Here is a 16,382-nt window from a genome sequence, read left to right on the forward strand (position 1 = left end):
AAAAAAAAAAAAAAAAGAAACCCAAATTTGTAAATATAATTTAAATAATCATTTTTATTCATACAAATGACATTTTTATTCAATATCCATTTTTGAAAAACTGGGATTCATAATTTGAGAAATATGACTGTGGTCACAAGGGTAAGGGAGGTATTTTAAAGAGAAGGCAGACTGGCCTAGAGAGCGAGGTTAGAGTCAAACGGTGACTATCAGCTCTTTACCTGATAATCTCCCTTCTCTGGGCTTCACTTTAAAAAGATTTAATAATCACAAAGCCTTAGTTATGAAATGAATTTTGATGTTTTAGACTCAAAATGTATTATAAAATATCCATTTTTAAACCTTGAAATCTTATCAATAATTAGGTTATCATAAATTGAAGGAAATACTGAAAACTGGGGTAAGCAAACATTACCCATAAAGGGCCACATGGATCCCTCAAAACTACTCGACTCTGCCACTGTATCAGGAAAGCAGCCAAAGATAATATATAAATAGATCAACATGTCAATGTCCAGAAAAACTTAATTGACCCATAAACAGGCAGTGGGTCAGGTCACTGTTGCCTATCAGTGCTTTAAGTAGTAGGAAGCCATCAAAGGTTTGTTAACAATAAGCATGACTCACTTTCAATAAAACTTTATGTTTGGATACTATAAATTGAATTTCATAAAATTTTCACATCATAAAAACCACATTTATTTTCTGTTCTTTTTCTCCACCAAGATGGATTTGGTACGTGGGCCACAGTTTTCCGACTCCTAACTCAAGTAGTGCAATATGCTAGAAAATTGGTAGAGGAGGCAAAAATCAAATTCCAGCTCATTCACTTTAGTTCTGGCACCTGAGACTTAGAAGGATGGATACAACAGCATTGTAACCTTGGCTATGTAAGAATTAACTGAAATGACATTTATAAATAAGTACAATCTAGCACTCAGTAGTAAATGTTAACTTGTTATATTTACTTACCACAAGGCAAACTGGTAACAGAAAAAAGAAAATTGAAAACTTCTGATGATGCTAGGGTTACATATTTTAAGAAAAATCTAAGCTGACAATACACAAAACTAACATTTTTTTTTTTTTTAGCACTTACCCTGGGCAGAGTACTATTGTAAATGCTTGTCATGTATTACCTTACATAATCTTCATAAGAATCCTATGAGGGAGATAATATTACTATCACCAATTTGCAGACAAGACGTGAAGGACGAGATAGGTTAAATAACTTGCTGGAGGTCACACAGGTAAGAGGAATTGGGGCCTAATGGAAGCAATTATGCTTCAGATTCTCTAACAATTAATTGAAATGAATATCATTACAAATTTGAGGAAGGAAAAGAAAAAACTCCGCTAAATTACAGTCTCGGAAAGAAAAGCTATTTTAGCGTAATGGAAAAACACATTTTACTTGCCATGTGTATCTGAAATACACGGAATAAGTAGATTTTTTTTTTCTTTTTTTGAGACAGAGTCTCGCTTAGTCACTCAGGCTGCAGTGCAATGGCACGATCTCTACTCACTGCAACCTCCGCCTCCCGGGTTCAAGCTATTCTCCTGCCTCAGCCTCCCGAGTAGCTGGGATTACAGGTGTGCGCCGCAATGCCTGGCTGATTTTTGTATTTTTAGTAGAGATGGGGTTTCACTATGTTGGTCAGGATGGTCTCGAACTCCTGACCTCCAGTATTCCACCCACCTTAGCCTCCCAAAGTGCTGGGATTACATCACATCCAGCCAGAAATAAACAGATCTTTAAATCTAGAGCAAATATTACATCTTCAGTTTGAATAAAGCATTAGTGTGGGAGAATTCTCCTGTTTACTCTAGCGGATCACTGAAAATAGCATTACCACCCAGTGGTGAGGACGTCTGGGCTCCAGAGTCACAGCACCTTGGCCTGGGTAGAGACCCTGCCCCACGTTAGCAGAGAGACATTGGGGGACTTCACTAACCTTGGGCCTCATTCATCAGAATGGGTAACATAAAGAGAGTATGACAGCTAAGTAAAGCGTATCAGAGAATTTCGAGAATAAAAGAAAATAGAAACCAATTACAAAAGTTAACCAAGTAATCTACTAGAGACATTGGATGCATAAAAAGAAAACCTGACAAAGTACGGCAATTTAGGGTTATGTCCTAAAAATGCATCAAGACACAAAAAGCCTTCACATCTTAGAAAGCAAGAAAAGTAAAAGAGCAAACAGAAACTTCAGCTAACATTAAGTGAAAAGCACGTGGCCAACCCACCCCCACCGCATTTACAAACAAGGCCAAAATTTCTATAAACCGGTTTCTAGGGTTTCGCTCAATTCCCGATCTTAAATCTCCAAACCAAAGCCTAAGCGCGCTCTGTATAAAAGCGGAGGAGGCTCTACGCACCGACACCGGGCGGCCACCAGGCTCCCGCTTGCCCACTCGCCGGAAGTTGGCCCACCGGAACCGGAGCGGGACGAGCGCGGCGCCGCCCCACCCCGGCCCGCGGCGGCTTTCCCGCCCCATTGGTCCGCGCGGTTTTGGGTCTCCGCGGCGAGAATCTAGTCTGATTCCCTCCCGCCCTGGGCGAGGCCTGACTGCTCCCCAGCCGACACCAAAGCCCTAACACGTTTATAATGTGACAGCGACATGGGGTGCATTCAGTGTCTCCAGGAACTCCGAGTAGGGGGAGCACCAAAATGCTAAATCCATGCTTAGCCAATTGTGCGCCGCTCACGAGTCAGGGCTGACCAGCTACTGTGGAAAAATCTGGTGACACGTGTGACACCTGATGAGACTAAAATGTACCAGGCTTTGAACGCCTGTCGCTTAGGACATCCGGCCTAATGCTAAAAAAATGAGGCTGGTTATAGGATGCACTGGAGGAGACACAGGGTAACAGCGAGTTCTTCCTCTCACAACCCTGGGGGCGGGGGCTGAATAATTCTTTCCCGGATGCATTTCCCTGTCGAAACGGAACTTGGCGCCACCTGCAAACGCTTGGAAGCCTTGGGTCAAACAGCGCGTTGCCCTTCTTGCTCTCCTTTCTCCTGGCCTTTAATCTCAGGCGCTTACCGAGCCTCTTATGGCTCCCAAACACTGCTGGTGACTGGTAACTTGGACACAGCCGCCTCAAGAGAGACGGCTCCTGTAATGGCGCCTGCGTCAGACAGTAACATGGCGGACATAGTCGTGCGCGGCGCAAACGTCAGCACCTCTACCCCAGCCGCTCAGAAACAGCGGAGGAGAGCAGGGCCGTGCTCACTGATTGGTCCATCGGTGGAGCGGGCCGGTCCGAGCGTTCCCTTTGAAGCCAATCAGGAAAGCGAGAAACCGAATTGGCCACTGCGCCTCCTCCCGAGGCATGCTGGGAGGCTGGAGGACTAGCGAGGAGGAGTTGAGAGAACGGAGCGGACGCCATGGCGACCAACATCGAGCAGATTTTTAGGTCTTTCGTGGTCAGTAAATTCCGGGAAATTCAACAGGAGCTTTCCAGGTAAACGCCTCCCAGAATCTTCTGCTCCCAGCGGACCGTTAGGGCCCCACCTAGCCTTCTTTGGCACCTTTCTTCGGAGACGATGTCGTTCCTCGGCTCAGGCCCCGCTAGGGCCCCGCCTGGGCCTGGGATCCATTTTCCGGGCCGCCCCCCCCACCACTCCCCCCCAGCCGCTCCCTTCCTTCCCCTCCCCGAGGAACTTCGCCTCTGCCGAGGTAACCGCAGACTCCCTGTTTTAGAACTGAGTTAAGATGCTCATCCTTCTCTCCTCTTTGGTTCCCCCCTGCCGTAGGCCTGGTTGTCCACTAGGGACGGGCCTAGTTCCTTCCGCAGCTCCTCCTCCGCTGCCGCGTATCCCCTCCCCCTCTCTGCCTCCGCGGATTTCGCCGGCCGGTGCCTATGACCGGAAAGGGTCTCCAACGGCCGTTTCTTGGGTAATCTTAAATCCGCTTGATTATTGCGAGCTTCAGACCGTTTGGGGGTCTGGATCTATTAATTAGATTATTCCGGGCCTACTGTCCTGTAGTATCTCCCAGACAGCCGTTCTAATGGTTAAATGTTTCAGTTAAAACAGCTTAAACTAATATTTGGTACTTTGTTAAAATACTCGAGATGATGGAAAGGGACTTTGAAATGGTAGTGGTAGTGATTAATTACAGAAAAAGAAAGTGGACTCTGTGTATGTCTATTTTTCTGGCCACCCCTTTCCCAAATTACACGCTATTTTTGTCATTGCTGGTAGACTTTACGTAATTTGCGCTTGGCTTCACGAAATTTGTAGGCGAAGAGATTGTTAAATAGTTGTTTACTCAGAAAGGAAAATAGTGTGTCATATTGTGTTGTCTTTCAGTATTTGCTTTGTATAAGATACTCATTTATTTAAAGTTCAAAAGTAGGAAAAAGACCTTGAAACGTAAGTGTTCCAAGTTCAAGTGTTTTTAATTGTGTTTTAAAAGTTGAGAGCAAGAGTAGTACGTGAACTTGAAAATGGGGCGAAAACCAGTTTTAAGTGCCCATAGTAATACAGGATTATTAGGGCAATGATGTATTGTTGCTAGAATTATCACTTTTGCAGAATGTTGTTTTTTAAGTGGAAATACATCCACTCACGTTGCTTTGTAAATTTCTATGATATTGCTAGTAGTATTTTAGGATGAGAAGAGACCCGAGCTAAGAGAATATAATTTTCCTGACAAATCGCTGGATGCAATAAGTAGTTGTTTGCTTAGTTTAACAAGCTGTGTTTTTATAGCTTTTAAAAGCTAATCTTTCATTTAGAAAATGAGTGTTTTATTGTAGAAAATTTAGAAGACATGAAAAAGAAAAGAAAAAAATGGTTGATACTCTCATGTCATTTTTTTCCCCTTGTGTTGTGTGATAATGTGATTTTCTTGTTTTATATTGATCGTTTTCCCAGCTAATAACGTTGTGAACGAATTTGTCCCTCAGTCTCAGTGGACTTCTTCATGGCTGCATAGAATCCCATTGTAGGAATATACTGTTGCATATTTAGGTGTTTTGAAATTTTCATTGCTTTTCATTGATTGCAGTTAACAATTGACAGCTTTAAGATGAAACCGGTTACTTCCTTGTAGATTAACTTTTAAAATCGTAATTACTTTTTTGATTTTTAAATCTGTGATAATTGTGTACGTTTAAGTGCTTAGGAAAGTTGTAAAATAAAGTGCTACAGAAAGGATATCTAAAAATATTAGATGAAGCTGTTTATTACTAGAGGACTATTCAGCGTCTCTTCAAAGAACACATAATGCATTATCAGTCTGCAAACAAGTTTTTGATTAGTTGCCATTTCAGTGAGCTGTTTTTTTTTTCTCATCTGCTCTTACATAAATTAGAGTAATGAGGCTAACATTTAGATAGTTAAAACAAGTTACTGAGCTTTTGTTATAGATGGTGTGCAAGAATACCGCCTCTGGTTTGAATACCAGCTTCACCTCTTAGTAGCTGTGTGACCTTCAGCTAAGTTTTTTCATTTATAAAAAAGAGTAATAGTGGTGATCTCAGAGTTTTGTTAGGATTAAATAAGTGAATTAATGTAGAACAGTGTGACACTAGTAGTCAATAAATGTTAAATATGTAATTCATTGTATTAGAAAACCAGATGTTTCTTAATAACATTTAGGTAACTACTGAATTTTTTTGGTTTTTGATCATTCAGACTTTTATCAGGTAGTGGAGCATAATTGATGTGTTTTCATTTAGCTGAAATTTAAATTAAAATCAAACTGTTGCTGAAATTATTTGATTTTTCAAAATTTTGCACATTGACACAAAAATAGTAAAAATTACTGGGTGAATGACATGTTCTTACCTATTTAAAAATTTCTCTGGCTCTGTGAATGGAAAATGTGTTAAACCATCTATGCTTTTACTGTTGGTATAAATGCCACTTGTTTTATGTCACGTTTTTTTCAACAGGATTCTTGATAATTGTGTAAAAATTATATGTTATTTTCCTTTTTAATCTTAGTGGCATTTCAGTAACAGTGTGATCCTGGATAGAGGTTACGGGTTACCCTTCTTATTCAGAGTGCCTGTGGCTAATTTCTGTGTTCCTTGCTACTATTGATGGTGATTGTGATTTATGCACAGGTGTGACTTTAATGTAACCATGGTTTCTACCATAATGTTAGGCCACATGTTTTTAGATTTGTGACAGGGCTCTTACTAATTTTTCTCTTCTGAGAGAAACATGTGGGTAACCCAAAAGCCTCAAGTTAGATTTCTGAAATTATTTTGTTTAAAAAAAGAGTATGCTTAGAAACCTCTTTAAAGACTTTCTTAATTTTCATAGTTATGAAAACTTTGTGTAAAAATGAAATGCCCTAAATATAAGTAATCATGTTAAGGAAGCATTATTAGTGGTGAATATTTGAAGTAGGAAAAAGGTAAAATGTGTGACAGTGCAATACCAGATATGATTATTTTGATTAATTGGATTAATTTTTTTATTTATGACAAAATATTAATGAATTTTGATAACTTTTCATGTCAAGCGGAAGGAATGAAGGCCAGCTCAATGGTGAAACAAATACACCCATTGAAGGAAACCAGGCGGGTGACGCAGCTGCCTCTGCCAGGAGTCTACCAAATGAAGAAATAGTGCAAAAGATAGAGGAAGTACTTTCTGGGGTCTTAGATACAGAACTGCGATATAAGCCAGGTAAGTTGGAGATAATTAACTATCAAAACTTGTTTTTTTTTAAGATTTTTTTGAAATTTGGAGGTTAATAGTATTAGTTTTTGATGGCAGTATTTAAGATGTTTATTAAATTAAAAACTTCAGGCAGGGTACGATGGCTCCTGCCTGTAATCCCATCACTTTGGGAGGCTGAGGTGGGCAAATTGCCTGAGGTCAGGAGTTCGAGACTAGCCTGGTCAACATGTTGAAACCTCATCTCTGCTGAAAATACAAAAATTAGCTGGGCATGGTGGTGGGTGCCTGTAATCCCAGCTACTTGGGAGGCTGAGGCAGGAGAATCTCTTGAACCCAGGAGGCGAAGGTTGCAATGAGCTGAGATTGTGCCATTGCACTCTAGCCTGGGCAACAAAAGTGAAACTCTGTTTCAAAAAANTCCATCTCTATGAAAAATACAAAAAAAAAATAGCTAGGCATGGTGGCACACACCTGCAGCCCTACCTACTCGGGATGCTGAGGCAGGAGAATCATTAGAACCTGGAAGGTGGAGGTTGCAGTGAGCCAAGATCCTACCATTGCTCTCCAGCCTGGGCAACAAGAGTGAAACTCTGTTTCAAAAAAAAAAAAAAAATTTAAAAACTTCAATAAATTTAAAAATGCTTTTGTTTAATTGATTGAATGAAGACTTTCTTGTTTAAATTACCCTTTGGAAATATACTTCCACTGAGACACAAACATCGATGTACTTGTTTGCATAATTTTTGTCTTTGACTTAGTGTCAGTTTATTTGATTCAGCTTCTTAGTATCGGGAATTTGAGTATGGATTTTTATTAAACAGTTGTGTAAAAACATCCATCTCACAAACTCCAGTGGATGGAGAGAGAGAAATCATTGCTTGAATATTTAGCATTTTTGGGATTGATTAAATAATTGATGTTTAGAAGTGGAGGATTTAGCCACAAAAATAAGTCATTACCTTCATTTAGTTCTGGAATCAAGTTTGTAATATAGTTGGTTTGTCCTTCTCTTTTTTTGTGGAGGAGGGAGAGCTTTAGCTATGTTTAGATTCATGGCTATCACAGACTTTAGCTATGCTTAAATTCATGGCTCTGACAACCCTGATTAAAGTATAACTTAGCTAACATTTTGTATTATGAAACAATAGAAGTGATTAGTTTTGCTTCGGCCTATGTCAAGTGCTGATTTATTTTTCCCGTAGTCTTAATGGCTTAGATTTCTGATGAGTTTTTTTTTGGATTCTTAAGGTTTATCTAATTTTATATTGGCATTAGAGTAAATAAATCCTGTCTGGTTGTAAAGTTGAATATCAACTCCTATCTCTTTAGGGTATACAAATTCAAACCTTAAGTTACAAATTAAAGAGTAAGAATTCCTTCTTTAAAATCACTGTTCTGGCTGGGCACGGTGGCTCACGCCTGTGATCCCAGCACTTTGGGAGGCTGAGGCGGGTGGGTCACGAGGTCAAGAGATTGAGACCATTCTGGCCAACATGGTGAAACCCCGTCTCTACTAAAAATACAAAAAATTAGTTGTGCGTGGTGGTGCATGCCTGTAGTCCCAGTTACTCGGGAGGCTGAGGCAGGAGAATTGCTTGAAACTGAAAAACGGAAATTGGCAGTGAGCCGGATTGTGCCACTGCACTCCAGCCTGGTGATAGAGTGAAACTGTCTTTAAAAAAAAAAAAAAAAAAAAATCACTGTTCTTTTCTGAAATAGAAACATTTAAAAAGTTTATTTCTTAGTAGTTTTAGAATAGTATTGGGGGAGAATGTTATTTTTATTAGAATGTAACATAGGTGTGATAAGATAAAATTTAGGGTTCTCTATGAATGCTTTTTATTTGTTGTTCAGATATTTTTGTACTCTGTAGAAGCAATCACTAACCTCTGCCGAAAGCTTATTCTGTGTCAGGCATTGTTTGATGTACTTTGCATGTTTTAACTCACTTTATCCTCTACCTCTAGAAGACACAAGTGCGTCAGTAATTTGGCCAAGGCCATTAACCTAGTAAGTGATGAACTGATTAAGGATTCCAAAGTGACAGTCTGTTCCAAAGTCAGTGCCATGTTGCTTTCTGAACATACAAGGGTTAATAATCGCAAAAATGATTTTATGTGGGTATTTTTAATAGGAACTATAGCAACTAATATGAAATATATTCAGTGATGAAATATATTCAGTGATAAAAGTAGTTTAAAAGTAATTTTGCTATAATTTGAGAGTGGAAGAAATAATTTTAATAGAATTTAGCAAAACATATCTTAATGTAATTCAAAATACATTTTGATGTTAAACTACTAATTTATTTTTAAACTATGAGTTGTAGAAGTATCAGAAAAGTAGCAGTCTCCAAGTTAACTGGTTTATGAAAAATAGTTCATTTGGTAATGATTCATGTAACATGAGGTGTTTATACTGTGGGTTTTTTTTTTGTTTTTGAGACAGAGTCTTGCTCTGTCTCCCAGGCTAGAGTGCAGCCTCTACCGCCTGGGTTCAAATGATTATCTTGCCACAGCCTCTTGAATAGCTGGGACTACAGGCGTGTGTCACCATGCCCAGCTAATTTTTTTATTTTTAGTAGAGACGGGGTTTCACCATGCTGACCAGGCTGGTTTTGAACTCCTGACTTCATGATCCACCCGCCTTGGCCTCCCAAAGTGCTGAGATTACAGGCATGAGCCACTACGCCCTGCCAATACTGTGGTGTTTTAACGTGGAATGTAAATATGGCCTTATATGATTTAATCTAACTCTCCTTGGGGAAATATCTGACAAAATTATTTCTATTACTTTCAGACTTGAAAGAGGCCTCCAGGAAAAGTAGATGCGTCTCTGTACAAACAGATCCTACTGATGAAATTCCCACTAAAAAGTCAAAGAAGCATAAAAAGCACAAAAACAAAAAGAAGAAAAAGAAGAAAGAAAAGGAAAAAAAATATAAAAGACAGCCAGAAGAATCTGAGTCAAAGACAAAGTCTCATCATGATGGGAACATAGATTTAGAATCTGATTCCTTTCTCAAGTTTGATTCTGAACCTTCAGCTATGGTGCTGGAGCTTCCTACAAGAGCGTTTGGCCTATCTGAGACCAATGAATCCCCTGCAGTTGTGCTAGAACCTCCTTTAGTATCAATGGAGGCATCAGAGCCACACGTCTTAGAAACTCTGAAGCCAGCTACAAAAACTTCAGAACTGTCAGTTGCATCTACATCAGTAATCTCAGAGCAGTCTGTGGCAGTAACGCCAGAACCAGCCATGACAAAGATTCTGGATTCCTTTGCAACAGCACCAGTGCCTACTACAACAGTGGTGTTGAAGTCATCTGAGCCAGTCGTAACAATGTCAGTGGAGTATCAGATGAAGTCTGTGCTGAAATCTGTGGAGAGCACGTCTCTAGAGCCATCAAAGATCATGTTGGTAGAGCCCCCAATAGCAAAAGTGTTAGAGCCTTCAGAAACCCTTGTGGTATCATCAGAGACACCTACTGAGGTGTACCCTGAGCCAAGCACATCAACAACAATGGATTTTCCAGAGTCATCTGCAATTGAAGCGCTAAGATTGCCAGAGCAGCCTGTAGACGTACCATCGGAGATTGCAGATTCATCCATGACAAGACCGCAGGAGTTGCCGGAGCTGCCTAAGACCACAGCGTTGGAGCTGCAGGAGTCGTCGGTGGCCTCAGCGATGGAGTTGCCGGGGCCACCTGCGACCTCCATGCTGGAGTTGCAGGGGCCCCCTGTGACTCCAGTGCTGGAGTTACCTGGGCCCTCTGCTACCCCGGTGCCAGAGTTGCCAGGGCCCCTTTCTACCCCAGTGCCTGAGTTGCCAGGGCCCCCTGCGACAGCAGTGCCTGAGTTGCCAGGGCCCTCTGTGACACCAGTGCCACAGTTGTCGCAGGAATTGCCAGGGCTTCCAGCACCATCCATGGGGTTGGAGCCACCACAGGAGGTATCAGAGCCACCTGTGATGGCACAGGAGTTGCCAGGGCTGCCTTTGGTGACAGCAGCAGTAGAGTTGCCAGAGCAGCCTGCGGTAACAGTAGCAATGGAGTTGACCGAACAACCTGTGATGACGACAGAGTTGGAGCAGCCCGTGGGGATGACAACGGTGGAACATCCTGGGCATCCTGAGGTGACAACGGCAACAGGGTTGCTGGGGCAGCCTGAGGCAACGATGGTGCTGGAGTTGCCAGGACAGCCAGTGGCAACAGCAGCGCTGGAGTTGCCGGGGCAGCCTTCGGTGACTGGGGTGCCAGAGTTGCCAGGGCTGCCTTCGGCAACTAGGGCACTGGAGTTGTCGGGGCAGCCTGTGGCAACTGGGGCACTAGAGTTGCCTGGGCCGCTCATGGCAGCTGGGGCACTGGAGTTCTCGGGGCAGTCTGGGGCAGCTGGAGCACTGGAGCTTTTGGGGCAGCCTCTGGCAACAGGGGTGCTGGAGTTGCCAGGGCAGCCTGGGGCGCCAGAGTTGCCAGGGCAGCCTGTGGCAACTGTGGCGCTGGAGATCTCTGTTCAGTCTGTGGTGACAACATCGGAGCTGTCAACGATGACCGTGTCGCAGTCCCTGGAGGTGCCCTCGACGACAGCGCTGGAATCCTATAATACGGTAGCACAGGAGCTGCCTACTACATTAGTGGGGGAGACTTCCGTAACAGTAGGAGTGGATCCCTTGATGGCCCCAGAATCCCATATATTAGCTTCTAACACCATGGAGACCCATATATTAGCATCCAACACCATGGATTCCCAAATGCTAGCGTCCAACACCATGGACTCCCAGATGCTAGCATCCAACACCATGGACTCCCAGATGTTAGCATCTAGCACCATGGACTCCCAGATGTTAGCCAGTAGTACCATGGACACCCAGATGTTAGCAACTAGCTCCATGGACTCCCAGATGTTAGCAACTAGCACTATGGACTCCCAGATGTTAGCAACCAGCTCCATGGACTCCCAGATGTTAGCAACCAGCTCCATGGACTCCCAGATGTTAGCAACCAGCTCCATGGACTCCCAGATGTTAGCAACCAGCTCCATGGACTCCCAGATGTTAGCAACCAGCACCATGGACTCCCAGATGTTAGCAACCAGCTCTATGGATTCCCAGATGTTAGCATCTGGCACTATGGACTCTCAAATGTTAGCTTCTGGCACCATGGATGCTCAGATGTTAGCGTCTGGTACCATGGATGCCCAGATGTTAGCGTCTAGTACCCAAGATTCTGCTATGTTGGGTTCAAAATCTCCTGATCCCTATAGGTTAGCTCAGGATCCTTATAGGTTAGCTCAGGATCCCTATAGGTTGGGCCATGACCCCTATAGATTAGGTCATGATGCTTACAGGTTAGGACAGGACCCTTATAGATTAGGCCATGATCCCTACAGACTAACTCCTGATCCCTACAGAATGTCACCTAGACCCTATAGGGTAGCACCCAGGTCCTATAGAATAGCACCCAGGCCATATAGGTTAGCACCCAGACCCCTGATGTTAGCATCTAGACGTTCTATGATGATGTCCTATGCTGCAGAACGTTCCATGATGTCATCTTACGAACGCTCTATGATGTCTTACGAGCGGTCTATGATGTCCCCTATGGCTGAGCGCTCTATGATGTCAGCCTATGAGCGCTCTATGATGTCAGCCTATGAGCGCTCTATGATGTCCCCTATGGCTGAGCGCTCTATGATGTCTGCTTATGAACGCTCTATGATGTCAGCTTATGAGCGCTCCATGATGTCCCCAATGGCTGATCGATCTATGATGTCAATGGGTGCCGACCGGTCTATGATGTCATCATACTCTGCTGCTGACCGGTCTATGATGTCGTCGTACTCTGCAGCTGACCGATCTATGATGTCATCTTATACTGCTGATCGTTCAATGATGTCTATGGCTGCTGATTCTTACACTGATTCTTACACTGACACATATACAGAGGCATATATGGTGCCACCTTTGCCTCCTGAAGAGCCCCCAACAATGCCACCATTGCCACCTGAGGAGCCACCAATGACACCACCATTGCCTCCTGAGGAACCACCAGAGGGTCCAGCGTTGCCCACTGAGCAGTCAGCATTAACAGCTGAAAATACTTGGGCTACAGGGGTGCCATCATTACCTTCTGAAGAGTCTGTATCACATCCTGAGCCTCCTGTGAGTCAAAGTGAGATTTCAGAGCCTACAGCAGTGCCTACTGATTATTCAGTGTCAGCATCAGATCCCTCAGTGTTAGTATCAGAGGCTGCTGTGACTGTTCCAGAACCACCGCCAGAGCCAGAATCTTCAATTACATCAACACTTGTAGAGTCTGCAGTAGTAGAAGAAGAACATGAAGCTGTTCCAGAGAGACCAGTGACTTGTATGGTATCCAAAACTTCCACAATGTCAGCTGAACCAACTGTGTTAACATCAGAGCCTCCTGTTATGTCAGAGACAGCAGAAACATTTGATTCTATGAGAACTTCAGGACATGTTGCCTCAGAGGTATCTACATCCTTGTTGGAGCCAGCAGTAACTACTCCAGAGCTGGCAGAGAGCATTCTGGAGCCGCCAGCCATGGCTGTCCCAGAGTCTTCAGCTGTGACTGTCCTGGAGTCTTCAGCTGTGACTCTCCTGGAGTCTTCGACTGTGACTGTCCTGGAGTCTTCGACTGTGACCGTCCTGGAGCCTTCGGTTGTGACTGTCCCGGAGCCTCCTGTTGTGGCTGAGCCAGAATATATTACCATTCCTGTGCCAGTTGTTTCTACCCTGGAGCCTACTGTGCCTGTCCTGGAACCAATGGTGTCAGTCCTTCAGCCTGCTATGATTGTTTCAGAACCATCTGTTTCTGTCCAGGAATCTACTGTGACAGTTTCAGAGCCTGCTGTCACTATCTCAGAGCAGACTCAAGTAATACCGAATGAAGTGGCTATAGAGTCTACACCAATTATACTGGAGTCTAGTATCATGTCATCACATGTTATGAAAGGAATGAATCTACCCTCTGGTGATCAAAATCTTGTTCCAGAGGTGGGCATGCAGGAGATTCCATTGCATTCAGGTGAAGAGCCACATGCTGAGGAACTCCTGAAAAGTGACTCTTATGAAAGTGAACATGGTATAAGTATAGACCTTAATATAAATAATCATTTAATTGCTAAAGAGATGGAACATGATAAAGTGTGTGCTGCTAGCACTAGTCCTGCTGAGGAAATTGGTGAAGAGAAAATTTTGCCCACCTGTGAGACTAAACAGTGCACAGTATTGGATACCTACCCTGGTGTTAGTGAAGCTGATGCAGGAGAAACTTCATCCTCTACTGATCCTCTTGTTCTGGACCCTGACGCAACAGGAACTAGTAAGGGTATTGAATTTATCACAGCATCTACTCTCAGTTCAGTTAGTAAATATGATGTTGAAGTATCTTTAACTACTCAAGATACTGAACATGACATGGTAATTTCCACCAGTCCTAGTGGTGGTAGTGAAGCTGATATTGAAGGGCCTTTGCCTGCTAAAGATATTCATCTTGATTTACCATCTAATAATAGCATTGTTAGTAAGGATACAGAAGAATCATTACCTGTAAAAGAGAGTGACCAGACATTAGCAGCTCTCCTCAGCCCTAAAGAAAGTATTGGAGGAGAAAAAGAAGTACCTCTCCCTCCTAAAGAGACAGTGTCTGATTCAGGATTTTCTGCCAATATTGAGGATATTAATGAAGCAGATTTAGTGAGACCATTACTTCCTAAGGACATGGAACGTCTTACAAGCCTTAGAGCTGGCATTGAAGGACCTTTACTTGCAAGTGAGGTTGGACGTGACAAATCTGCTGCCAGTCCAGTTGTAATTAGTATGCCAGAAAGAGCTTCTGAGTCGTCTTCAGAGGAAAAAGATGATTATGAAATTTTTGTAAAAGTTAAGGACACTCATGAAAAAAGCAAGAAAAATAAGAACCGTGACAAGGGTGAGAAGGAGAAGAAAAGAGACTCTTCATTAAGATCTCGAAGTAAGCGTTCCAAGTCTTCTGAACACAAATCACGCAAGCGTACCAGTGAATCTCGTTCTAGAGCAAGGAAGAGATCATCTAAGTCCAAGTCTCATCGCTCTCAAACACGTTCACGGTCACGTTCTAGACGTAGAAGGAGGAGCAGCAGATCAAGATCAAAGTCTAGAGGAAGACGATCTGCATCAAAGGAGAAACGCAAAAGATCCCCAAAGCACAGATCCAGGTCTAAGGAAAGAAAAAGAAAAAGATCAAGTTCCAGGGATAACCGAAAGACAGTCAGGGCTCGAAGTCGAACCCCAAGTCGTCGGAGTCGGAGTCATACTCCAAGTCGTCGAAGAAGGTCTAGATCTGTGGGTAGAAGAAGGAGCTTTAGCATTTCCCCCAGCCGCCGGAGTCGCACCCCCAGCCGCAGGAGCCGCACCCCCAGCCGCAGGAGCCGCACCCCCAGCCGCCGGAGCCGCACCCCCAGCCGCCGGAGCCGCACCCCCAGCCGCCGGAGCCGCACCCCCAGCCGCCGGAGCCGCACGCCCAGCCGCCGGAGAAGATCAAGGTCTGTGGTAAGAAGACGAAGCTTCAGTATATCACCAGTCAGATTAAGGCGATCAAGAACACCCTTGAGAAGAAGGTTTAGCAGATCTCCCATCCGTCGTAAAAGATCCCGGTCTTCTGAGAGAGGCAGATCACCCAAACGTCTGACAGATTTGGGTGAGTCATTATTTTAAAATTTAATGGCATTGTAACAGAATGTTCTAAACCTTACTTTTTTCTGATTTTGAGTCAAGTGAAATATTTAGTTATTGGTATAGGATATTTTTGTTGTTAAGTTTTTATGAATAAGTTGGCCTGTATTTAGGAAATACCAGGATCAGTGTATCGTAATTGGAGTTAAAAAGATCTGCTTTGGAGTATAATAGAACCAAGGTGTTTCCACACTTGAATGTTTTATTTTGTTTCAGTTATCTTGCCATAGCTAAAGATGGGAAGCAGAAGCAGATGTACAACTATAGCTAAATTAAAAACAAGCTAAGTATATGCTTAGACTGATATTGTATGTGTTCTAACATGCATCCTTGGAAATAAGCCTAAAATTACAATGTTCCTTTTTTAATAAGTTAACATATCTTAAAATGGCATTATAGGACTGTTAAATGTTGGCGAAGGTAATTCTGATTGGTAGAGTTGGTAATGGAAGTGAGTAGGGAATTTCGAATGTGGGGGTTATTTAATTGGGTAGATGATACCAGGTAAATAAAGTTAAATATTTTAGATCAGAGTGATTTTTAATAATCTGTTCTGCTTTACTTTAAAAATAAGTGCTCTAATTTCCCCTGATTTTAAATAGTGTGCAGAGATGATTAGAACTTGATTGATATGCATGATTACCTACAGTAAGTATGGATAATTTATCGTTATCCCAGTATATTGGACATTTCTAGGCCAGGATTGTCTAAAGAAAAACAGCTTGAGATTAAAAAGGGAGAATCTGCATTCAGTTCAACAGAAGTTTTTTGTTTTTTATTCAAAGCAGAGGAACAGTATGTAACTCCTCAAGTGATTACAAGTTGGTGGAGACATGAGTAAAATGCATACATGTCTCTTTTACCAAATAGTAACACTGTCCAAAAAAGGGTAGAATGTCATTACTATAATACTGATAGAGATAAGGTGCTTTAGAAACACAGTGGGAAAAGGAATGTTAATTCTGACTTAATGACAACTTATTAGAAGAGATGGCCCACA

The 16,382-nt window shown here is 42.7% G+C and overlaps 2 protein-coding genes across 9 annotated transcripts in view; one reads left to right on the top strand and one right to left on the bottom strand.

Annotated features, from left to right (window-relative positions):
- LOC108302442 (trifunctional purine biosynthetic protein adenosine-3) overlaps positions 1 to 2,355 on the bottom strand; it is a 21,092-nt gene extending 18,737 nt beyond the window's left edge. The window contains exon 1 of the mRNA XM_017526058.2: positions 2,257 to 2,355. Coding sequence (XP_017381547.2) covers positions 2,257 to 2,261 — 5 coding nt within the window. The 5' untranslated portion in view covers positions 2,262 to 2,355. The remainder of the gene's footprint in view (positions 1 to 2,256) is intronic.
- A 984-nt stretch (positions 2,356 to 3,339) lies between these two features.
- Positions 3,340 to 16,382, top strand: part of SON (SON DNA and RNA binding protein) — a 34,256-nt gene continuing 21,213 nt past the window's right edge. For 6 of the 8 annotated variants that reach the window (XR_001824378.2, XR_001824379.2, XM_017526156.2 and 3 more), the window contains exons 1-3: positions 3,340 to 3,472; positions 6,490 to 6,656; positions 9,450 to 15,347. Coding sequence is in view for 6 of the 8 variants with exons in the window: in XM_017526156.2 (XP_017381645.1) it covers positions 3,396 to 3,472; positions 6,490 to 6,656; positions 9,450 to 15,347 (6,142 nt within the window). In the remaining 2 variants the exon portion in view is untranslated. Of the gene's footprint in view, positions 3,473 to 6,489; positions 6,657 to 9,449; positions 15,348 to 16,382 lie in introns of those variants that run through there. The other 2 variants (XM_037737644.1, XM_037737643.1) reach the window with 2 other exon arrangements.

The sequence above is a fragment of the Cebus imitator genome, unplaced genomic scaffold (genome assembly GCF_001604975.1).
Source record: "Cebus imitator isolate Cc_AM_T3 unplaced genomic scaffold, Cebus_imitator-1.0 Scaffold41, whole genome shotgun sequence".
NCBI classification, from domain to species: domain Eukaryota; kingdom Metazoa; phylum Chordata; class Mammalia; order Primates; family Cebidae; genus Cebus; species Cebus imitator.